We start from the raw sequence: 25,084 nt of genomic DNA on the forward strand, positions 1-25,084 counted from the left end.
AACTGACCAGATCTGTTTGACCGAGAATTAAAGGTTCATTACATGAAGTTAACATGGTGTGTTGACACATATTGTTTCTCTCTTTAGGTATTGGGGTAGACTTGGTGTGCATGGGGGAGCAGCCATTGCACGCAGTACCCTTATTCAAGGTAACACATTCAGAGTGTAAGTCTCTTTGGGTGCATTAGGCCATATACCTGGTTTCTGATGGTCATTACTCTCTGTAGCTGCACAACAGGGTGACACCTGGAGACTCTCGTGTGGGAGACGACTATAACCTTCCTCACTGGATCAACCACAGGTAAAACTAGAATGTTGCACTCAGTAGAAGGCAGATCTCCGCCAGGTGTGTTCTGTAACAACCAATGCTGTTTTGTGTAATTGAATGAATACAAACCACAATTGGATAACTCTCCGTCTGGACACCTCTGGCTGTAAGGCATCGTAAAACACACTTCATTCAAATTCAGAAACAAGTGGTGATGTATGCAGGCAATCGGTTCAAAGTTGTCGAATAAGACACGTCATACAATCTTGCCAAAAACAAAATTTAATTCACCAAGCTGTCTGCCTGCATAGCAGCCGCTGAGTTGCGTTGGGGGAACTGCAGTATGTGTACTGGTAGTTCTGTTAGCTGTTAGCTATTAGCCAAAAACACCATCCAAAACAATCAAAGTAAGATGCAGAGCAGCAGCCGAGAGGCACGCAGCACTGTGTATATGGTAGTTGAGTTAGCAGTTAGCCAAACACACCGCAAACAGTTTTCCACTTACTATGATGCACTCAGCCATCACTATCGGGTAGTGAGTGAGTAGTCAGCAGGCAGTCAATGACTGTATAAAACAGGTAATACAGTTTCTTTTGAGAAAGTGGAAGTCAACGCAATTACGAGTGACCCTTGAGCATGCAGCCATAACTGGGGACCCAAAATATTATAGTTTGCTGCAGCAGAAAGTGAGATAAGCCGTGGACAGACACAGCGATGCACACACACACACACATGCCCGATCACATGATTCTGCTGGCAGAGATAACAACAAGAACGATGAATATAATTACATTTTTCTGCAACGGTAAAATTGATGGATTTTATATCTTGCTTGCTTCTTTGTCTTTCACGCCTGCAGCTTCTACACCTCCAAAAGTCAGAACTCTTGCAGTTCCTTCACCCCTCGAATCAAACTGGCTGGCCGCAAGGTGCATTCACATTTTTACTGTAGGACTATTGTTTGACTTAAAATTGAAAAGGAATTTTTTTGTACGTTTTAACATGTCATTACAATGACTTTTCTTCTAGCTTCATGCTGAGAAATTCAAGAGCAGCAAGGAACACAGTAAGTTGTGACCCTTTATCTCTCTCACCCCTTTTCCACCAAATTAGCTTCTTGATGAGGTTCCATTCAGGATTTTTGGAACCTTTGTGATATCTAGAGAACCAGCCCGCGTTTGTTTCTACCAGTATTGAGCAGAACCATTGTAATCAAGGATGCCCTCATCAAGGAGGGTGTTGTACAATGCAACGGAAGTAAACAGTAGTAGCAAGATTGCGAATGGCATTGAGTACCTGCAAGCTTTTGTTCTGTGACAGATATACTGTATAAATGCTGTGAACCAACGTTTCAGGTTTCGAACCAATTTATTTATTTATTGGGTCGAAATTCTTCGAACTGTTCAAAATTTGGTGTGCATTAGGTGTGCAGGCCAGAACGGAACCCTTCCATTTTGGTTGAATAAGGGGTACCAGAGCGCTTTATAATTTCTTGAATCATGAATTCGACAATGACTTTATTTTTAAGCATGCTATGGATGGCAATTTCGGTTTGTCAGTCAGTCGTTTGACCACTTTGGTGTAGACTACACAAACCACTGGATTGAATAAGACTTTGCACAGACATAAATGAATGTAAGCGTTGGATTTTAGTGGAATGGCGTTACAACATTTGTAAGGATTGCCATGAAATATGCCAAAGATATCACCGACAGCGTCAAAAAACAGACCGGTGTACCAGCATGGGAGCAAAGCAATGTGCTGCTGTGGGCGGGGGCAGCAGCAAAACAAATTTTAGACATCTAAAGGAATTAAAAAATTAATTTACGTGTATGCTATATTTAGAATATTTTCACCGCTTTACCTTGCTGTCAGACATACATTTCCAGCTGAATTTTTTATTTCCATCTATGCTCTCTTCAAAGCCACAAGACTCGATTTGACAGTAATTTCGCCCCGTAGAACACAGGAGTTGCTGGTCTACTGCTGCCTTGTTAGTTTGTTTTTGTTATTGTGTGACATTCTTGGATTTTTGTGAAATGTCTTCACAACATTTGGAATGAAATATGGTACAGATATTTATGGAGCCCAGAGGATGAATCCTAATAATCCTAATCGTCTTCCAGCTCTCTGTGCGCCAAAGGACTCTGAAAACAGCCTGCCTATTCAGGTGGACTACGACGCCTATGATGCTCAGGTGTTCAGACTGCCTGGTCCTTCATTGATTCAGAGGAGCACCAACTTCAGGTAGCTTACTGCTTGCACAACACTAAATTCTGTACACATGACGTCTATTGCACTTCTGTCCATCCTGATAGAATGATCCCTCCTCTGTTGCTCTCCCTAAGGTCTCTTCCTCTTTCCTCCCCGTTAAAAGGATTTTTCCTGTTCCAATGTGAGGATCCTGAGACAGAGGATGTCGTATGTGTACAGATTGTAAAGCCCTCTGAGGCAAATTTGTGATTTTGGGCTAGACAAAAATGAATTGAATTGAACTAAACTAAACTACTTGAAAAATGTATTTATCCTCTATTTAACCAGAATAACTCCATTGAGAATTTGAATGTCATTTCTAATGGGTTCCTAGCTTAAATGTTTCACACAAGCATCACATAAAACACAAATAGCACACTTAGAAAAACAAAGCAGCAAAAAGTTAAAGATTCAGGGCCAGGACAAGTACATTAAGGGCTCAAATAATCCTTAATCCTGTTCAAAATCTTGCATGCTTACTTTAAATGTCTCTGTAGCTCACACGTAGATGAGAAAAACTACCGTATTTTCCGCACTATAAAGCGCACCGGATTATAAGGCGCACCTTCAATGAATGGCCTATTTTAGAACTGTTTTTATATATAGGGCGCACCGGATTATAAGGCGCATAGAATAGCGTCGTAAGCGTGTCTCTTGAAAGGTGCCATTTTGGGGTCTTTATACACACAAGTGGTGTTGGACTAGGAGTAAGCACAGTACCGGTGTTTACCGCGGTGCGGCTTTGTAGTTTACCAGTCGTACTGAAACATTTTGACAGAGCGCCGTGTACAACCAGTATGGATCAACCAATTAACCAATTGATCCATATATAAAGCGCTCCGGATTACAAGGCGCACTGTCGTTTTTTGAGAAAATTAAAGGCTTTTAAGTGCGCCTTATAGTGCGGAAAATACGGTATGCTCCATTAAACACGGAGGACAGAGCTATCCTTTCTAGCAGACATTGTGAACCTTCCTCCCTGTTGAACAGTAGTCCGTTGAACCTGTCAAGGCACATGGGCGCCCACTGGGAGCCTGGTCCTGCTCGAGGCTTCTTCCTGTTAAAGGGGAGTTTTTCCTTGCTGCCGTCGCACCAAAGTGCTTGCTTGTGGGAGAATGTTGGGTCACCGTAAATTTACGAGTTGTGATTTGGCGAGATACAACTCAAAGTTACTTGACTTGACTATTGACTGTGTCTTTCAGGATGGGTCGAGACAAAGAGACGAGTGTGAGGAAGAGCTGGGGCTCGGTGGACGTCAGTGCAGGCATAGGCGTGTCCCCTCCCGTTCGCTCTGGAGGCAGCCTGGCCTCTGATGATAGTCTGGGCCCCGTGTCCAACATGCTGCTCATACCCCGCATGCCTCCCGCCCAGTATGAAGTCAGCAGCTCCCTCGGATACACCAGCACCAGAGGTACCTCCTCCAGATCTTAAAGGGATAGTTAGGATGTTTGGAAGTGTGGTTGAATGAGGTACTTATTCACAGTCAGTTGGCTCGCCCCAGTTTGTAGAAACAGACAGGAGTATCAGCATTGGAGAAAAGCAATGTTCTGCTGTGGACGGGGGCAGCAGCAAAACGTATTTTAGCCACCTAGAAAATCGATGTCAGTTTAAGTGTATGCTATATTTAGAATGTCTTCGCCTCTTTATCTTGCCTTCAGACAGCCATTTCCAACTGGGAACTGAAGTCGTTATCTATGCTTTCTTCGAAGCCACGAGACTCCTTTGACAAAAACAGGAATTTTACACATGCTGGTCTGCTGCTGCCTCGGTTGGTTAGTTTGTCTGAGTTATTCTGTGAATATAAAATACAGTTTTTGTCAAAGGATTCTTGTGGCTTTTAAAGAAAATGCTAACACTTTCTCCTTCTCCATTCCATTCGTCTTGTCTTATTTTGTTTTTCTGATGTTCAGAGTTGTTGGAGAAGATGATGGACTCTCAGCGGGACTCCAGTGCCCCGGGCAGGTTCACAGTGGGAAGCGCTGAGTCCACTTTGCACATCCGTCCAGGAGGTTACACCCCTCAGAGAGCCCTCATAAACCCCTTCACCCCGTCCAGAATGCCCATGAAGCTCACCTCCAACCGGCGGCGGTGGATGCACACCTTCCCTGTCGGTGAGGGGACACACAGCTTTTTTAGTAATTTGGTGAACCTATTAAATGTGTGAGTTGGTATTCTTGTATTTATGATCACTTTGAATGATGTAGTTTGTGGCGTTGAACTGTATTGCATTAGACAGAGAGGTGGTATTTAACTTATACTCATTGATATAGGTGGGTAAAGTTCAGCGGCACCACAAAACTGCAGCCTCCAAAGCAATTGTGTATTTTTCCCTCAAGCAATGTCAACAAAAACCCAAACATTGTAACATTATTCGGTCATCTAGAACAGTGATTCTCAACTGGTGGGTCGCGACCCAAAAGTGGATCGCGGGCCTTTGCCTGAAAAAAATGAAGAAGAAATCCTGTGCTTTTATTTTGAAGGGGATTTTTTATGCAGCAGAGAGCCGTCTATTCACACTTCTTAACAATATTTGGCGTTAATGCCTTGTAATGCTAATATCAGCAGGGGATAAACTTAAAACTACACCTCTGTCAAATGACACTATAAGTAGGCGAATTGAAGACATGTCGGATGACATCAAACTACAGACCACAGCTCGAATTTAGGCAAGTGGTCATTTTGCATTACAAATGGACGAATCTGCAGACATCACAAACAAAGCAGTTTTACTCGTTTACGTGAAACATGTGTGGGACGAGGACTGACAGGAACAATTTCACTGCACCATCTTTTCATTAAAGACATTTGAGAAGTTGAAAATGTTCCTCGATTTGGGTCGCGGCTTGTCATTAAGGGGTGATGGTGGGTCCCGCAGCCAGACTAGTTGAGAACCACTGATCTAGAAGGTAGAATATATTGCAGGACAGCTTTATTAGAATACATTTGTTTGAACTAGATAAACCAAATAAACTGACGAAGTATAGTATTTGTATTTTAGATATAAGTGAGTAAAATTTGAGTATAGCGTGTGATATATGAATTCATTTCTGGGATTTAGTTATTGTAATATTGAGATATGTCTTAGTTTTGTGTTTTCAAGGTCATTAAAGGATGGGTTCACAATTTTTTAAGTCTGTCTTAAAACAATGCTCGCATGCCCATATGTATGTAAAACCGTTCCTCCTGTTCATACTGGAATACGAATATCACAGTTCTAATTCCTAATTAATATCTAAGTGTTCGATCTACTTCATATTATTTCTTAATTGAATCTCTCGAAAAAGTACTATATCACTATATTATAGTTTTGTAGAGCATTTAGATTCATACATTTATACGTTAATGAGAATGTGTTTGACATTTCAGCAAATTGCAGATTTTTCCAAGCCTTCAGACTTGACAGACCTAACCCTAACCCGATCTCTTGAGTGCCACCATCACAACTTAACACTGCCACACAAGAACGATCAAAAGCTAATGGAAATCTGTGAATCAAATGAACACTGCAATGCTGGCGGTTATCCAAGCATCAGACTGTAGGTGCACTGTTCTTCAGGTCCTTCTGGAGAAGCAATCCAGATCCATCACCAGACCAGACAGAACATGGCCGAACTGCAGGGCAGCCAGCAGAGAGATCCCGCCCACACCTCCGCTGAGCTGCTGGAGCTGGCCTATCATGAGGCCACTGGAAGGTTAGACACCTACCACTAAACAAAAGTTTTCCTTGTACAGAAATGTATCTTGAAGCACAGACGATGAGATGAATGCTCGTTATTTATCTCTTTGTTTCAGGCGAACGGCCTCTAGGCATGCAGGAGAGAACGGCCTTTACGTTGAAGGAGGGATGGAAGAGTTGACTGGAAGTCCAGGGAGCAACAACAGTGGTGATAAGTCTACTCAAAAACACTGTTCTCCTGAAACAGTGTTGCACATCAGCGTCTTAGTCGCTTTTTCAATGAAGTATTGAAGATCAATTGTTTCAGTCATTTCTTAAGCAAAAAGGCCAGAAATGTTCAGGTTTCATCTTCTCAAACATGAGGATTTGCTGCTTTCCTTTGTCATACATGATAGTAAATGAAATATCTTTGGGTTTCAACAATACATCTTAATACATTAAGATACTGTAATGTCTGTACAGGAACTCTCACCAACCGCGGCTCCACATTTCAAGACTTTTCCGTCAGTGGTGCCGATCCAAGTGAGTCCATCTTTCCCACACAAAAACGAAAACGTGTCAATCGCTAAGTCGTCAAACATTGTCATGCAGCCATACCTCAGGATCGGGTTGATGGTCTAAATCACCTAACTGATAATGCCAATAAACCTTCAGAGGTGTCTTTGACCTGTGAGGGCTTATTCAGCTTTGGCAGGCAGGTTTCTCTGGGCGTCTGTCTCCAGCGGTCGCAGGTATAAAGGACTCTTACAGGTCATGTGGTTTGGGGTTACCCCTCCTCCTCCCTCTGTATCCTCACTGTCTCTGTCCCACTCTTTTCTTTCTATTTCTCTGGGCCTTCTGTTGATCTTAATTCTCATGATGAAATATTAAATTCCTCCGATTAATTAGCCCTGCCATCATTTTCCTTCACCATGACCTGTTTGCACTCAAAAAGCCTTGTATATCTCATTCCTGCATGGCGGTATGCAAAGTACATTTCTCTTGATTGACTGTAAATTGGTGCATCTATCGAACAAGTCTCTCGCACACAGTATTTAAGAGTTTGCGCTCTCTATGTATGTTTGCACGTTGTGATTTCTCTGCTTAAATTCACTCAGTCACAGTTCACACCTTTGCTGAGCTCAGGGCACATTTTTCACTTCTTCCTTGTGAGTGATGGCGATCACAGACTGTCACAGGGCCACAATCTGCATGTCTGATCACTGCTCTACAACCACAGGCCCTCAGGAATCACCAGCAGGGGGCGACAAGGCCAGTAAAAGTAACACGTTCTGTTTTTTCTTCCCCTCTCTTCTACTTTCTTTTTGTCTGTTTGTTTGTATCATCATTTTCACTCCTTCTTTTCCATCTTCATGTCTTCATCCTCTCCCTTCCTCTCTTTTCTTATCATCCCTCTGTGCTTCCCCTTCCTCTGTATATCTCCCCCCCCTCCCCCCCACACACACACACACATGTACCTCTCCACTCTGGGTACATGCATTTGTCTTTGTTGTGGGGATTTTTTTGTGTGTGTGTGTGTATGGTCTGGGTGCTCCTGAAGCCCTGCTGCTGTCTGCGCCCCCCACAGTGCCCAGCTTCTGCTGCACAGTGGGTGTGGACTGGAAGTCTCTGACCACCCCGGCCTGCCTGCCCCTCACCACCGACTACTTCCCCGACCGCCAGGCGCTACAGAACGACTACACGGAAGGCTGCTACGACCTTCTGCCGCACAGCGACCTGGAGAGGTAGGCAACTTCCTGTCTTCAGAGTAGAACTGTCTATAGTCGGTCACTTAGTGCTCGCTAAGACAGAACCGGCTAAGACACTCAACAGCTGTCCATAAATTCACATGCCTGAGAGCGTCATTTACACTAAGCATCTGGGAGACATGTACAGTTAATGGTTGATTTTGTTACTAAAATGACTGAACAAAGTATAATAGTCTTGATTAGAGAAGAGAAAAAATGATCAAAATGTTGGGACACTCAACAATAGAAGACTTCAGGCACAACTTGGGGCTGAAATATGCCCCTTCACGTTTCTGGGTCTTTTTATTTACAGTTAATAAATTTAAACATAGTTATGAAAATTATATTCCATTTCTGCCTATATATATATATATATATATATATATATATATATATATATATATATATATATATATATATATATATATATATATATATATATATATATATATATATATATATATATATATATATATATATATATATATATATATATATATATATATATATATATATATATATATAGTGGGGGAAAAAAGTATTTAGTCAGCCACCAATTGTGCAAGTTCTCCCACTTAAAAAGATGACAGAGGCCTGTAATTTTCATCATAGGTATACCTCAACTATGAGAGACAAAATGAGAAAAAAAAATCCAGAAAATCACATTGTCTGATTTTTAAAGAATGTATTTGCAAATTATGGTGGAAAATATGTATTTGGTCAATAACAAAAGTTCATCTCAATACTTTGTTATATACCCTTTGTTGGCAATGACAGAGGTCAAACGTTTTCTGTAAGTCTTCACAAGCTTTTCACACACTGTTGCTGGTATTTTGGCCCATTCCTCCATGCAGATCTCCTCTAGCGCAGTGATGTTTTGGGGCTGTTGCTGGGCAACACGGACTTTCAACTCCCTCCACAGATTTTCTATGGGGTTGAGATCTGGAGACTGGCTAGGCCACTCCAGGACCTTGAAATGCTTCTTACGAAGCCACTCCTTCGATGCCCGGGCGGTGTGTTTGGGATCATTGTCATGCTGAAAGACCCAGCCACGTTTCATCTTCAATGCCCTTGCTGATGGAAGGAGGTTTCCACTCAAAATCTCACGATACATGGCCCCATTCATTCTTTCCTTTACACGGATCAGTCGTCCTGGTCCTCTTGCAGAAAAACAGCCCCAAAGCATGATGTTTCCACCCCCATGCTTCACAGTAGGTATGGTGTTCTTTGGATGCAACTCTGCATTCTTTCTCCTCCAAACACGACGAGTTGAGTTTTTACCAAAAAGTTCTATTTTGGTTTCATCTGACCATATGACATTCTCCCAATCCTCTTCTGGATCATCCAAATGCTCTCTAGCAAACTTCAGACGGGCCTGGACATGTACTGGCTTAAGCAGGGGGACACGTCTGGCACTGCAGGATTTGAGTCCCTGGCGGCGTAGTGTGTTACTGATGGTAGCCTTTGTTACTTTGGTCCCAGCTCTCTGCAGGTCATTCACTAGGTCCCCCCGTGTGGTTCTGGGATTTTTGTTCACCGTTCTTGTGATCATTTTGACCCCACGGGGTGAGATCTTGCGTGGAGCCCCAGATCGAGGGAGACTATCAGTGGTCTTGTATGCCTTCCATTTTCTAATAATTGCTCCCACAGTTGATTTCTTCACACCAAGCTGCTTACCTATTGCAGATTCAGTCTTCCCAGCCTGGTGCAGGTCTACAATTTTGTTTCTGGTGTCCTTTGACAGCTCTTTGGTCTTGGCCATAGTGGAGTTTGGAGTGTGACTGTTTGAGGTTGTGGACAGGTGTCTTTTATACTGATAACGAGTTCAAACAGTTGCCATTAATACAGGTAACGAGTGGAGGACAGAGGAGCCTCTTAAAGAAGAAGTTACAGGTCTGTGAGAGCCAGAAATCTTGCTTGTTTGTAGGTGACCAAATACTTATTTTACCGAGGAATTTACCAATTAATTCATTAAAAATCCTACAATGTGATTTCCTGGATTCTTTCCCCCCATTCTGTCTCTCATAGTTGAAGTGTACCTATGATGAAAATTACAGGCATCTCTCATCTTTTTAAGTGGGAGAACTTGCACAATTGGTGGCTGACTAAATACTTTTTTCCCCCACTGTGTATATATATATATATATATATATATATATATATACACACACACACACACACACACACAGTGTAATCATTTCCCCAAATAGCTCCTGTTGGTAAATTAGTAGTCCACCAGCAGGTGGGAGTGAACAGTACAGGGTGCTGTGGCTCATAGGTCGGCGGTTCGATTCCCATCTTCTAAAGTTTGCATGTTGACGTGTACTTGGGCAAGATACTAAACCCCAAAATGCCATGTGTGAGATCCTGATGGGTAAGTGGCATACATTTAAAAGGAAGAAGAATAACTCCATTAATCCCAATTCCTTTTTATTTTATACACACACACACACACACACACACACACATAGGGCCGAAATACAAACAGGCACACACACACAGGACCCATAGAAATGCAGTTGGAGAGATGTTAGAGTCATGGGTGTGGTGCCTTGCTAAAGGGGGATTCTGCGTGAGCAGAATCACTGAAATTATGTCCTGTGAAACCAATCAAACATTTCATATCACAAATTCCTTTGAGTATAAAATTACCTGAGCAGCATTGAGCGAATCAGAGGATCAGACTATGTGCTCATCTGTTTCTCAGGCGGGAAGACGAAGCCCCAGTGATGAGTGCGTCCCAGGTGTTTGAGGAGTTTATCTGTCAGAGGTTAATGCAGGGCTACCAGATCATCGTCCAAACCAACAACAGGAAACCACAGCCCACTGTGGCTACACCACTTGGCAGCAGTCCTCTTTACTCGAGAGGTAAATTCATGTTTCATATCATTTGTTTTGTTTCTAAATATAATCCTTGAGATTTTGTCATTGTCCACTGTATTTTAACATCAAATTGTAATCATACATTATTTTTCAGAGTTAGTTTGTGATTATTAAGTATGACTGAAATCTAATTGTTGGAATGCTGTTAAGCATTCCAACTATTGTTATCCTGTTTCTCTTTATTGTTGGAATGCTGTTAAGCATTCCAACTATTGTTATCCTGTTTCTTTATTGTTGGAATGCTGTTAAGCAACTGCTCCATTAGACTCCATGTTAAATCTGACCACTCATTTCTCAAAGAAAGCAGACGGTACCAGTTTTGTCTATTGCTCTGCAGCTCAGATTTTTAACACCACAAGCATAAAAAACACATTACCACGTTCGGCAGAGTCTTATCTTTCTCACGGTATCCATATTTTGGCACTCAGACTCCCGCTTTTTGTTAAAAGGGGCTTTGTTCAAAATCACTGTTTACTGTAATGTTTGTGTAATGTCTGCCTCTAACACCAGGTCACCATGGCAACCAGTTACACACACACACACGCACGCACGCACGCAGGCTCGCTCTCTCTCTCTCTCTCTCTCTCTCTCTCTCTCTCTCTCTCATACAGTCATTCAGGTCTTAGAGATTTTAAGAGGACTTTCCACCCCCCCACCCCATTTCAAAATAAAAGCCCCAGAGAGTGAACTCTACCTGAAATGCTTGTGATGAAGCCTGTCATTTAATAACCTCTGTTTATGTGTGTCAAACACTATGATTATGTCTCTTCTCCCCCACCCAGTCCCACCCTTTCAAAATAAAAGCCCCACAGAGTGAAATCTAACTGGAATGCTTTTGATGAAGACTGTCATTTAATAACCTCTGTGTTTCATACATTCTGATTCTGTCTCCTCTCCTTTCTCCCCCACCCAGCCCCACTCTTTCAAAATAAAAGCCTCATGGATTAACTGTATTTAAACGTTAAGCTCAAAATTAGGCTTTTTTGTTGAAATAATGAATGCTCTGACTAATACTGCGACAACTACTACTGCTGCTGCTAATATAGTATTACTACTACTACTGCTACTACTTCTACTATAACTTTTGCTGTTGCTACTATTACTACTACTGCTACTGCTATTACTGCTACCATCAATATTATTACTACCACCACTGCTATTACTACCACTACTACTATTACTTATACTACAACTGCTACTACTACTACTGCTATTCATGATACTACAAGTAGTATTACTACTACGGCTATTAGTACAACTGCTACTAGTACTACTACTACTGCTACTTCTTCTACTGCCATTACTATTACTACTATAACTACTTCTACTACTACTACTGTTATATTAAATACTACGACCAATACTACAGCTATTACTACGACTACTGATACTACTACTTCTACTACTTCTTCTAATTACTAATACTTCTACTACTACTAATACTTCTACTACAACTACAACTTCCACTACTACAAATATCACGACAGGACTTTTCCCTTTCAAAATGTTCAGCTCTTTCAGGAGAGGGGTGCTTTGACTTTTCATATTTGTAATCTTTTAACTTTTTGAAATATTAAGCTATTTGCAATTTTTTTTAATGGGATCTCTATGGAGAAAATCTTCAAATCCTGTTAAACTTCTTCAACTTTCAAAGCCTTCTTCTTCTCATACTTTCAGCTACAGACACCATAGTTAGACATTTCACCGAGAAGGGTTTTCAGCAGTGCAGTTTAAATGCTTTCGAGCTTCAACATTTTTCAGACAGGTAGTCTCCCATTTCTTAATTTTCAGCAATTTTTTTACAATTAATTTCAGCTTTCAGCATTCCAACGCATTTTCAGCAGGAAATGCATTTTCTAGTTGTTGGAATGCTGTTAAGCACTCTTCTTCTTCTTCTTCATTTTTTAAGCTACAGAAACCGTTCAACTATCAAAATGTTCAGCTCTTTCAGCTCATGGGTGCAATATCTCTTCATATTTATAATCTTTAAACTTTTTAAATGGTTAAGCTTTTTGCAATTTTTATTTTCAATGGGATGTCTATGGAGACATTTTTCAAATCCTCTTAAACTTCTTCAACTTTCAAATCCTTCTACTTCCTCATACGTTCAGCTACAGACACCATTTAAACTTTAAAATGTTTAGAAAACCCTGATATATTGCCACATGATTCAGCCTTTTGATATCTTTTACACTTTTTGAACTGCAGCAATTTAACTTTTATGATTTTTTCAGTCCTTTTCTGACTTTATAATTGTGTATTGCGCAGCTTAGAGTGCGTGATGTCACCGCTAGAGTGAAGAGCAGCTTGAGATTCTTGTGAAAAAAAGATTTGTCTTTTGCCACTGTGTCCACAATCTTCGCTCTTCATGCATAATTTCTGGATTTAAAAGTAGCTAATATTGTCCTTGTAGACAAATTACTGTGGAATCCCACAGATTTCCACATTTGGCACAGAAGCCTGTAGTTGAGTGGAAAACCAACTTTCTGCTCCATAGAGACCAATGTTAAATTTTACTTCAAAAACATCTTCCACAGAACACGGGACCCCATTTCTAGATCGCCAGTTCAGCCACATTTTTTACACTACAGACACAATTTTTACAGGATCTGTTCTTCAACTCATCCTTCCTCTCATTTATTAATATCGGAGCAATAGGAGCTACGTTATGGGACTTTTGAGGATTTGTTTGAGAGGTGTTTCCCTGTTTCATCTCCATGAAAAGGCTGCAAGGACACAGGTGTTTCTGATTAAGCTAATTAGTGATGTTGATAAACACACAGACTCACAGACACACACGCACTCCTCTCTCTATCTCTCTGTGTCTCTCTCTCATACAGTCATTCAACAGTTAATCCCATGGATTAACTGTATTTAAACATTAACCTCAAAATGAGGCTTTTTTGTTGAAATAATGAATGCTCTTACTAATACTGCGACAACTACTACTACTGCTGCTAATATTTCTACTGCTGCTACTACTACAACTTTTGCTGTTGCTACTATTACTACTGCTATTACTGCTACCATCAATATTATTACTACCACTACTGCTATTACTACCACTACCACTACTACTATTACTTATACTAGAACTGCTACTACTACTAATGCTATTCATGCTACTACCAGTACTAATACTACTACAGCTATTAGTACGACTGCTACTAGTACTACTACTACTGCTATTACTGCTACTTCAAATACTGCCATTACTATTACTACTACTACTACTACTACTACTACTACTGTTATATTAAATACTACGACCACTACTACAGCTATTACTACTACTACAGTGCAGTTTAAATGCTTTCGGGCTTCAACATTTTTCAGACGGGTAGTCTCCCATTTCTTAATTTTTAGCAATTTTTTTACAATTCATTTCAGCTTTCAGCATTCCAACGCATTTTCAGCAGGAAATGCATTTTCTAGTTATTCATTGTTGTAGCCCCTGATTCTCAAACTGCGTCTTTCAGCAGCTTTTAAATGACATGTTAGAAAACATCAACAGACCCATGGTGACTGAATGTGTCCTCTGTCTTCTTGGGGTTTCAGGCTTGGTCTCTCTGCGTCGAGCTGAGGAGGAGGAGACAGTTTACTGGCTCAGTATGGGCCGGACCTTCCATAAGGTTTGCCTCAAAGACAAGATCATCACCGTCACTCGCTACCTGCCCAAGTGAGTACGCCTGGTAGCCCGAACAGGGGCAGCAAAACCTCTTCTAGACACCTAAAAAATTCAAGATCACTTTAAGCGTACGTTAGATTTAGAGTATTTTCATCGCTTTACCGTGATATCATTTAGCCCTTTCCAACAGGGAACTGAAACTGTTATCTATGACCAGACTCCTTTTACAAAAACAGCAATTTTACCTTGCAGAACAGGGGAGTTGCTGGTCTACTGCTGCCTCGATCAGTCAGTTTGTTAGTGCTATCGTGGGACTTTGGTGAAACTGAACTAACCCTTTTAAAGCAGTATTTCTCAAACTGTGGGGCGCAGTGGTATTACAGGTGGGGCCAGGGGGAAATGCTGAATTTTTTTATTTCAAGAACTTTATTGAGAACTTCACATATTACAAAGTACACGGACATAAAACTAAGTCATTAATACGTACATGGCGTAATGCCTGTACTTTCATGTAAATGTTTACGTTACGCCGTATACAGGTTACGCTTGCGCGTGCGCGACGGCCAAGATTGTTGGCGACTCACATTTGTAGCTTAGTGTGCAAAATGAAGAGACATTATAGAGATGACGTCCGACTCTACCCGGAGGCTGAGGTTTACAGCTCAAACACTGAGTGAGTTCTGGCTCGGTGTGCAGAGGGAGCATCCACTCATCGGACAGAGGGCTGTGGGCATTCTGCTTCCCTTTGCCACATCCTACCTCTGTGAGATCGGCTTTTCTGCTGTTGCCTCTCTCAAAACAAAATACAGATATAAGCTCAACATTGAGCATGAATTGAGAGTGGTCGTATCAAGTCTGCAACCCCGTTTTAAAAATATCTGTAGTTGAAAGCAGCTCATTGCAGCCACTAATACTGATACAACTTGATGGCTCACACATATCTGCACTCATTTAGTTTAGTTTTTCACAGGTTGCACTTTATTGTTATTATATTGAAAAGATATTCAGTACAAAACAGTTGAATTGCAGCCACAATAAGCATTTTTTTGCCAAATATTAGTTATTTTTTGCGCAGAGAGAACTTTATTTGCATTGTTCTAAGTGATTGCACATTGTATTTGTTTTTGTCTGATGGAGCAATCTGGTTGACTTGAAAGTGATTACAATTTTCTTTATTCTGTTATTTGAAAAAGCACAGATGGAGGAGTCACAAAATGTTATTTCAATAAAAATTCAACATGGACCATTTTGTTACAGTTGTGTTGGGGCGGTGGGGCATGAACATTTTTCTTCCTCCAAAGTGGGGCGTGACAGACAAAGTTTGAGAACCACTGCTTTAAAGGCAGGGTTGGTAATCTTGAGGAACTACCAAGAGGACGCTGGATTGAAAAACGAAAATAAACCAGCCCAGAGTTGCCAACTCTTCTCCAATGAAAGTAGCAGCACTAGCTCCTAAAATTGCTAAATCTAGTAAGAAAGTCGCCACGTCGACAACATCGACAGCCCATCCTTTCAGGCCTCCCTCCTAAGACCCCCCCCCCCCCCCCCCCCAAATGATCTCAATGAATGTAAAGAACAAACATGGCTATTGTTAGTACTCATAGTACCCGTCCAATAATTATGAGAATTTAAACAAAAATATCAAAAATATTTTTGAAGAAAAGTACCTACCCTGCCTTTAAAACAGCAGCAACTCCTGTATCAATGGATACAGAGATGGGATATTGGGCCGATACTGACTCAAATAGATGGATTAGATATCGGGTATAATGGAGCCGATCTATTCAATTCAGTTCTATGTTTATACACTTTTTACATTATATACTACTTTGACCAATTTGTTGCTCCATTAAAAAGGTTTACACTTGAATTGTAATTCCTGTTTATTTAGAAGATTTTTACCAAGTTTCTGGTGTACCATTTATTATTCTAATAATAATATAATTCAGTAAATGATATCTCTCTCTGTATTAATTACATTTTGTTTTTGCAAGGTTGGTAAAGCAGCCTGATGTTACCTTACAGATAAAAATTATCCCTTCCACACAGTGAGGCATACAGTTTATTAATTAAACACTGGTATCTTATCAGTACTCAGTCTCGGCTGATACCCAACCCAGGTATCCCAATCGGTATCAGGACTGATACAGGCTGGTACTCCTGTCTGTTTCTCCAACCTGTGGGCGGGCCGACTGGATCCACAGTCATCTAATGTGACTGTGGATAAATATCTCATACAACCCCAATACAAAAAACCTAAAGTCTCAAACAGGAGAGCTGCTGTAACTCAGCTGGAGCTGCTTACAGGCTATTGTGTGTATTAGGCGGGAAGTACCTTCCTGAATATTCGTAAAAAAGCAGAACCAGTGTCAGTGATGCCCTAAGTTCTGAGTCACATGTTTTAGAGAAGTGTTCTCCACATGCATGTCATCCCTCATCTGTCTTCCCTCATCCGCTGTCAGCTCCCCTCTGTCTTTGTCCAATTAAAAGGAAAGGCCAAAAGAAATACTGACAAGGAAAAGGAACTCCTGTTTGATCATGACGTGTGTGTTTTAGGTACCCGTACGAGTCGGCACAGATCCAGTACAGCTACAGCCTGTGTCCACCACATTCTGATGCTCACTTTGTGTCCTGCTGGGTGGAGTTTGGCCATGAGAGACTGGAGGAATACAAGTGGAACTACCTTGACCAGTACATCTGCTCTGCAGGCTCGGAGGACTTCAGGTACTCACAAACACATCAAAGCCAAATATGTGATCGGCTGTTGAGTTGTGAGAGTTTGAGTGAGTTAACTCTCTCATAAACACTTTGTCAGAGCATCCTTAGCGGACACCTATGCCTTTCTTCTGCCTCCACAGTTTGATCGACTCTCTGAAGTTCTGGAGGACTCGCTTCCTCCTGCTGCCAGCCGGAGGAGCTAGGCGGGTGGCAGACGGGGAGGGGCACTGGGATGTTTATGGGGAGGGAGCAGGTGGCGGCGGGGACTGGGTCCTGCTGGATGGCTTCATCCGTTTCCTGGAGGGCCTGAACCGCATTCGCCGTCGCCACCGCTCCGACCGGATCATCAGAGTGAGGCTCTCCTAGTCTACATCATTTCATGAAAACACCTTTTACAGTTTGCTGTTTGAACTTACATGTCACTGCTATAATTGAATATCAATGCACCAGACACTTCTGCTGTAGTAATCATTTTGCAAATTGAATACATTATTTGTCTTTAAGCTGTTGTGCATTTTCTGACTCGACTTGTAGCTTTTTTTGCTACTTTACACTTCTACTCTACTACTGTTGTACTTTTTAAGCTGTATTTACTACCGAACAGGAAATATATAAAATGCACGACTAACAACAACCCAATAACATAATAAATGATAATATAACACTAACAGGAGCTATTTTGCTAAAGGATTATCTTTATGTGTGTGTGTGTGTGTGTGTGTGTGTGTGTGTGTGTGTGTGTGCGTGTGCGTGCGTGCGTATATGTATATATAGACTGTAGAATTTTGGGGTATCTATTGGCAGAAATGGAATTTAATATTCATAACTATGTTTTCATTAGTGTATAATCACTAGGAATTGTGAGGGAGTCCGGCATGTTTCTATAGTAGCCCAGAACGGGCAAAGCAAACACTAGTTTTAGGGAGACCGTAGTTGTCCGACACACTTGGTAACGTGAGCTGCTGATTGCAAAACCGTGGTACCGCCAGCCGCAAGCATCTCTTTACATTTGCTCTGTTAACGTTTGTATTTGCTGTATCTTAAGATGCTGAAATGGACACTTTCCTCTGTTTCTTTCACTCTGGTTTTCACATAGCAGAAGGGCACACCGATGAAAGGACTGCAGGTCACCAGTCCTCTCCCCTCGTATCCCACAGAGCCTGTGGTGCCCCCACAGGGCAAAAAAGGCACATCGGCTTTATCGGCCTTACTGGAGATGGAGCAGAACCAAAAGTGAGTGTCCCTCTGGCACCACAGGCTGTCTTGTTGTTAGCGATGGAGCCACGAATATCAGTTTGAACTGCACTCTTTCTACTTCCTCCCAGGTCTCTGGAGGAGCAGCAGCAGGCGAAGCCATCAACAGCCGTCAGTGAGCCCTCAAGCATTGCCACAGCTCCCACATATGTGGACAGCCCCCGCAAGGTGAGCATCCGTGCTGTGTGTGGATCGGAATAAATAGTTTTGCTTCAGGCACTTAGCTTTTGCAGACGCATCTGAGTGTATTTTACTCTGCAACAAATACTGGGATAAAATGGTTCTTCTTTGCTGGTGCTTTGGTGTGGTGCTTTTGCTCTTGTGTCTCCTTCCATCTGCATTTGTCCCCTGTGTTCTGTTCTGTTCTGTTCCTGTTGCTGGCTTTTGGGTGTTTGATCCTGGGTTATGTTCTTCCTGTGTGCTGACAGGATGCTGCCTTTATTTTGGATTTTATACGTAGCCCTCGCTCCTCCTACATCTATCACTCTCAGGTCAGTATCGTGGCCCCTGTGTGTGTGTGTGTGTGTGTGTGTGTGTGTGTGTGTGTGTGTGTCTACATGTGCCTCTGCTCCTCTAACTCACTCTGCATGTGCATGGTGTGCGGTAGTCACATGATGTTTTTACTTGTAGTGTGTTTGTACTTTGTCCCCAGTGCTGTAGTAGCTGCTGGTAGGTAGTGACACTGTCAGCTCTCACACGTGTCTCATCACATGTATCTGTACATTTGTGATGATTCAAGCTGTTGGCAGTTCCCCACAGCTTGAAGAATTTAGGCATACAACTTATTCAGTGAGGTGTGATGCACTGACAAATCTTAACATCATGCAAAGTCGCAGTGAGCTGACAACAAACTGTCTTTCATGATTAGGTATTATCTGTATTTGCAGAAGAGATTTTAGTTAACGTTTAATTCTTTAGTTTTCCAATAACCACCCACCATACTTCCTACATGAAACTGCTCACAACAAAGGGATTTGGATTATTTTGAGTAACCTGCTCATGATTTCTGGAAAGAGACTTTGCTGTTGAGTTCTTCAAAAGTATTTTTTTGGGCGTTTTGAGCCCCACAAGCTGAGAGTCATTTAGTCCCATTATAGTGGAAGAAGGCAGACATCTCTACGGCCAACATCTCCGACACTCGGCAACACCAAAACTATCTAGATTGATGAATAGCACTACAGGTAAAAGGCCAAATATGTATTTTTGATTTTGGGGTGAATTGTCCCTTTAATGCTATCAGATGTCAAAATATCTAAACAGCTTTTCAAATTTGAAATCTGAGCTTCCTGTAGACAAAGTGTGCACTGTATTGGGTAGTTTATAGGAATTAAGTAAAAATTGGATCATAGAATATGGGCTGACGTTGAAAATAGTCCCGTCCAATGTGTTTTCCTAACTATTTTTGGCTCGATGGAAAACGTCATGAGGTCAAGGAAAGACATGAAGGACTTAGGAAAAGACAACCGCGATGTTAAGAGAGTCTGACTGCACTTACACCACGCAGCTGCAGATGAGATTGACGTCTAAATGATGCATCACTTTAAATGTTGCTGCCGCAAGGAATTATGGGACAGCATTATCTCCTTTCCTTTGGTAAAGGATGGGTTAGTGTAATCCAGTGGCGGGCCGTGCATTTCATACCTGGGCCTTCTGTGCTGTCCGACTACACTTGAGCCATCTCCTAATAAACTCATTATAAGCTATGGTTATTTGTTTCTAGGGGTGTAACATCACGTATTCCTATTAAACCGTTCGGTACGAGGCTTACAAACCGAACAATACGTTTGAATAATACTAGTGCATTTGGAAAATGCAGAAGCTTAAATTGAGGGAAATATAATGTTTTCGGTGGACTGCGCTCAGACAACGGGCTGTGTGACCTCTGAACCCGGAACAATAACAAAAAACAGCTGAGGCTGCGGCACCGCACGTGTCTTCAGGCTAAGCTAAGCTAACTTGCTTAGCGGGGAAACAACAGCCCGAATGGATTCAATTGTCCGGACAATAACCCCGCGCATGACGGGATGCTTCGTAATTAACGGACAATGCATATAGTCCAAATAAATTTAATTAACACAATGACAAGAACCAGTCGCATATATTTATATGACAACAAAGCAACAAATCAACCCAGCAACACTGCAGCGCTAGAGCACGAGCCATTCATATTATTCATAAAAACTACACGATAGACAAATGAACACAGTAGAAACACTACTGCAGATGTAAAAATGCAAAAGCAGTTGACTTACCAGAGCTGCTGTTCACTTCAAGACAGTTGTACAAAAGCTTAGCTCCAAACACCAAGAGCTCAGTTGCAAATTAAACGCATTCTTAGCCATAAAATGTGCAACACTTCTCCGCCGCTGTCAGCCAGAAATACCGTTCATACAAAATCCTTTTCCATGCTGGGTCAGGGCTGCTAGCTGTGGGCTTGACCGACCCTTTGATACGATGTCCAGCTTTTCTGGAAATGTCCTTCTCCAGAAATCCATTTCTCCTCCTTCAGCCATTGAGTGTTAAAAAAACACAACTAGGTTAAAAAAAAAAGAATCTACACCAAGCAAAACGCTAAACATGTCATAACTTCTCTTACATATGTTTCAACCTGAATTCTTACTAAACACTAAGATCTGCTAGCTAGCTTTCTGTTTGACAAAAGTCACGCTGGCCCACTGACCAATCACAGCGCACCTTAATGCAGACGTACTTAGCAGGCTACCTCGGTACCACTGGCACGTCAAAGAATACGCCCAACATGTCAAACTAAAGATCTGATTGGTTGAAGACTATGACAATCAACAATATCATCCCCATATACTAATCTGCAAAGTCTACCTAGAGGACCTCAGGCCTCTCTCCTTACAGACATAGGGGCTGAATCTGATTGGATAAAAGCTCTCCTTAAAACAAGCTGTGCTGGAAGCAGAGCAACAGAGGAAGACAGGAGCTGTGCAATGAGAAAATAAGCTAATGGGAAAAAAAATTACAATACATGTAGGCTAGTGTATTTGTGAAAAATTATTAAATGATAAAATAGCTCTAACTTTGTGATTCTGTTTAGGCCAGCAGAGAAGGCTTAGCTGGCCCTGACGGCCCACCACTGGTGTAATCTATTTTAAAGGAGATGAGAAAGGAAAGGTTGAAGCATTCCATCAGCTCTAATCATGGCTGACACTCGGATACTTATGGGTCAATTCATTCAGTTAGGAACCTTCTTCAGCAAAAAGCAAAAAACACAGTCATGTAGGCTACTGATAATACCTTTGCCTCAGTACAGAAATCATAGCGATTGTCAGATGTAGAAACCTGGATATTGTTAGAATCATACAAGGTTATAAATAACCAGGGGTCTTATGTTCCATATTATCTCCTGAATATGATCCTAACCAGTTACCATTAGATGTCTGGCCTGGGGCACCAAAACGACTAGCAACGTCCCCGCTGCCATCATTATACGACGTTCAGTGACTGAGCGGCCTAAATCCTAAAATCAATACATGTAATGGTCCTGGTGTAACTAATATTCTGTAACACAACTGGACCCAGATTCCTTACATGATATGAGGACTTGGTAAAAAAGTCTGTTTCAAACAGACACATTTACTTAACGTCCTTCCACTGTGATCTACCCATTGAAAAAGATACACTATTAAATGTTATGTTTCCATGCAGCACAAGCAGAACTCAGTTCACCTCCACTGTATTGGTGTGGCGGCTGAAATCTCCAAGTCAGATATCTCAACCTGGACAAATAGAGCCACGTGCATGGCATGACTGAAGATCACATTGTTTAATGTGCTCTTTGCTGAAATGCAACAGCAAATTGAGTGAAGTACTTTTAACTGTGCAGTTGCCTGCTGAAGCCAGCGAGGTTGCAGATAAAGGAGTCCAGCCAGCAGTGACAGCTGTAGCAGCACAGCCTGCAGGAGAGACTGCAGCCAGCAGCAGCACCTCAGACACCAGGTGGCCTTTTAGTTCTTCTACTGCTGGGACAGCTGTGAAAAAATGCTAATGCTAATATAAAGGATTACAGGACACTTTAAACATGCACACCATAGCAAAGCTAAATAGTATCTTACATATATTTGTATTATAAAGTTTTACTCTTTTAAAATTTACTGTTAAATGCTCTGAAACTGAGAACCAATGAGAATTTCTGATAATAACTTAATGATGAATTTTAGATAATCTGCCTGAACAGTAACCTGACCGGTGATATCTGTCCATAGTGGGCAGTCTGCAGCGGGAGCCCTTTCTCTGCCCTCTTCCTCAACACTCATGGAGATCCTGGAGGCCATCAAACATCCCACGTAAGAGTCGTCATTGTGTGCGTTTGGGTCTTGGTATGTTTGAGTTACAGTGGCTCACAAATCATTTACACATCCACTCAGACATTCTGGCTTTTGCTGATTTGACACAGTTTGAACCAGTTGACCCATCAGAATCTTTCATGTGGCTACTGTAACCAGTATGTGGTTATGTACATGCATTTTATATTCATTTAAACAGTTTTAGTTAAGATCATTTAATATATGCTTTTGTTATGTATAGGTTTTCCTCTTGTCTATCATTATATTGCAATACGCTTGGTTCTCCATTGGAGTAGGGTTATATATATGTTGTAAAATACATACGTGTGTGTGTGTGTGTGTGTGTGTGTGTGTGTGTGTGTGTGTGTGTGTGTGTGTGTGTGTGTGTGTGTGTGTGTGTGTGTGTGTGTGTGTGTGTGTGTGTGTGTGTGTGTGTGTGTGTGTGTGTGTGTGTGTGTGTGTGTGTGTGTGTGTATACTGTGTATATATATATATTGTTTAATGTTTAATACTGTCATTGACTGCTGACTCCTCAGTCCTCAGTAGTAGTCAACAAATTCTTCAGTCGCAAAAGCCATTTCCAGAAATCTGCAAGTCTAAAAACAGGCCTTTCATAGTCTGCTGCAGGGCACATTTTGACCTTTGTTGTGGGTCAAAAACTGACATCCTTTGAAAACTTTTGGCTTATTTTATAACAGATTAATTCCATACCGGTAATGTTGGGACCCACTAAAAGTTTGGCACAATACGAGATGAATAAATGCCTGTTTTGTTTTTTTAATCTTCTCCTCTATCTTGACTGTAAAGGACTGGCTGGAAAGGACAGTGAGATTCAACTCTTCTGAAGGCACTTTTCTAGTTACATATGTTTCCTAATCAGAGTAGAATTGAAAAACGGGGTCTTGGCTTTGGTTGAACAAAGTTATATCCTCTGCATTTGTATGAGATAGATTATAGTTATCTGTGCCCTCTGGTATCACAGGACAGGTGTACAGCTGCTGCCGGAGCAGAAAGGCCTTCCACTCAACTGCTTTATTAGCGCAGAGGTCGTTCATTGGCTGGTCAACAATGTGGAGGGCGTGGCCACACAGGCGATGGCTGTGGATATCATGCAGGTAAGAGTTGTATGTCCCAACTTTCCATTTAAGTTGAAGAAAAGTGTCATGTGAACAAGGAAAGATGTGAGCAAGATTCCATAATGAGTTTAAGGATTTATTACAACTTATGCTAATATGCAATAACATTTTACTCACTGGCTTAGTTGCTGGAATGCAGCAACATCACTGAAAAGAAGTGCAACAGGACAAGAAACAGATGATCAGACAGGTTTTAAACAATCCTCCAGGTTAGCGTTTTTGGAAGAGAAAACGAAGGCAAACAGTTAGATTATTAACCAAACTGTCCTGGAGTCCTATTGTCACTGTGAGGTTGCCAGGCAACCAGCAGTGACAGGAAGTCACTGTTCCTGTCTTGGAAATGTTCCCACTCCGAACACCAACTTGTTTTTACAGTTTGGTTTGTGTTTTGATTAAAGAAACAAGACATAATGTGTTCTTCAGAGACAGCTGTGGTGCTTAGAGAATCCAGAATGCTACTTTTATGAACTCAAAATGTCCCATGGAGTTAGGATGTTCTTTCTTTGACCTGCTGAAAATAATGGAAGCACATTCCAATCATTTGTTAAAGTTGAAGGATACACACAGTGCCTTAAGGTGAATAACTTGTTTGGTAAACAGGAAAACTCCACAGGGCTTTTTTTTCCTACTTTTATGCATCTGCTGAGCTGTGTTTGGTTTGTGTAGAAAATGCTGGATGACGGTGTGGTGGCCCACGCTTCTGGAGATGCCATGCGCACCTTCGTCTACGGATTCTACTTCTACAGGATCGTTGGAGAGAAGGATGGTACACATGCTCGTACTTGTATGTATTGTGGCAACCCAGGGGTCTTGGAGGCAAGATTCACACCAAAAGAATTCGGGGAAACAGAGGGGTCCAGCTTAAACTGAAGAATCCTCCGGTCAGGGGTCTTTGGCCTTTAGCCTTCTCTCAAGACGGTGGGGTTCCACTATCCAGTGAGAGAGGGGAGTCTTTGCGGTTGGTCCCCAGTGGTAAAGGAGATTTGTTTGGTTTGCCTGCACCGGTGGTCTTCTTTCCAGCCTCTTGGCGTTGATACTTTACTGTGAAGAATCCAAAGGTCAACGAGTGTAACCCATAGACTGTAGGTGTAACCGGCCAAAAGCCATTAACCAACCTCCACAATGCCGCGGAGGAATTGTAATTATCTGTAAAAAATCTGTGAATATCCTGTAAACAATTTGATTTGGCTGGCAAAATATATACTATATATATGCCTCCTGTTTCTAA

At 41.6% G+C, this 25,084-nt stretch overlaps 1 protein-coding gene across 28 annotated transcripts in view; it reads left to right on the forward strand.

Annotated features, from left to right (window-relative positions):
- depdc5 (DEP domain containing 5, GATOR1 subcomplex subunit) overlaps positions 1-25,084 on the forward strand; it is a 44,140-nt gene that overhangs the window by 7,016 nt on the left and 12,040 nt on the right. For 8 of the 28 annotated variants that reach the window (XR_012947736.1, XM_076079015.1, XM_076079014.1 and 5 more), the window contains exons 16-37: positions 88-149; positions 228-301; positions 1,128-1,197; positions 1,298-1,334; positions 2,395-2,515; positions 3,724-3,932; positions 4,432-4,632; positions 6,078-6,213; positions 6,314-6,405; positions 6,660-6,719; positions 7,417-7,921; positions 10,632-10,792; positions 14,366-14,486; positions 16,992-17,159; positions 17,294-17,504; positions 18,250-18,386; positions 18,479-18,575; positions 18,836-18,898; positions 22,261-22,373; positions 22,640-22,720; positions 23,703-23,835; positions 24,523-24,622. Coding sequence is in view for 19 of the 28 variants with exons in the window: in XM_076079015.1 (XP_075935130.1) it covers positions 88-149; positions 228-301; positions 1,128-1,197; positions 1,298-1,334; positions 2,395-2,515; positions 3,724-3,932; positions 4,432-4,632; positions 6,078-6,213; positions 6,314-6,405; positions 6,660-6,719; positions 7,417-7,921; positions 10,632-10,792; positions 14,366-14,486; positions 16,992-17,159; positions 17,294-17,504; positions 18,250-18,386; positions 18,479-18,575; positions 18,836-18,898; positions 22,261-22,373; positions 22,640-22,720; positions 23,703-23,835; positions 24,523-24,622 (2,952 nt within the window). In the remaining 9 variants the exon portion in view is untranslated. Of the gene's footprint in view, positions 1-87; positions 150-227; positions 302-1,127; positions 1,198-1,297; positions 1,335-2,394; positions 2,516-3,723; positions 3,933-4,431; positions 4,682-6,061; positions 6,214-6,313; positions 6,406-6,659; positions 7,922-10,631; positions 10,793-14,365; positions 14,487-16,991; positions 17,160-17,293; positions 17,505-18,249; positions 18,387-18,478; positions 18,576-18,835; positions 18,899-22,260; positions 22,374-22,639; positions 22,721-23,702; positions 23,836-23,981; positions 24,066-24,522; positions 24,623-25,084 lie in introns of those variants that run through there. The other 20 variants (XM_076079016.1, XM_076079033.1, XM_076079023.1 and 17 more) reach the window with 18 other exon arrangements.

The sequence above is a fragment of the Anarhichas minor genome, unplaced genomic scaffold (assembly GCF_050575085.1).
Source record: "Anarhichas minor isolate MPS153535 unplaced genomic scaffold, ASM5057508v1 ptg000006l, whole genome shotgun sequence".
In the NCBI taxonomy this organism is placed as follows: Eukaryota; Metazoa; Chordata; class Actinopteri; order Perciformes; family Anarhichadidae; genus Anarhichas; species Anarhichas minor.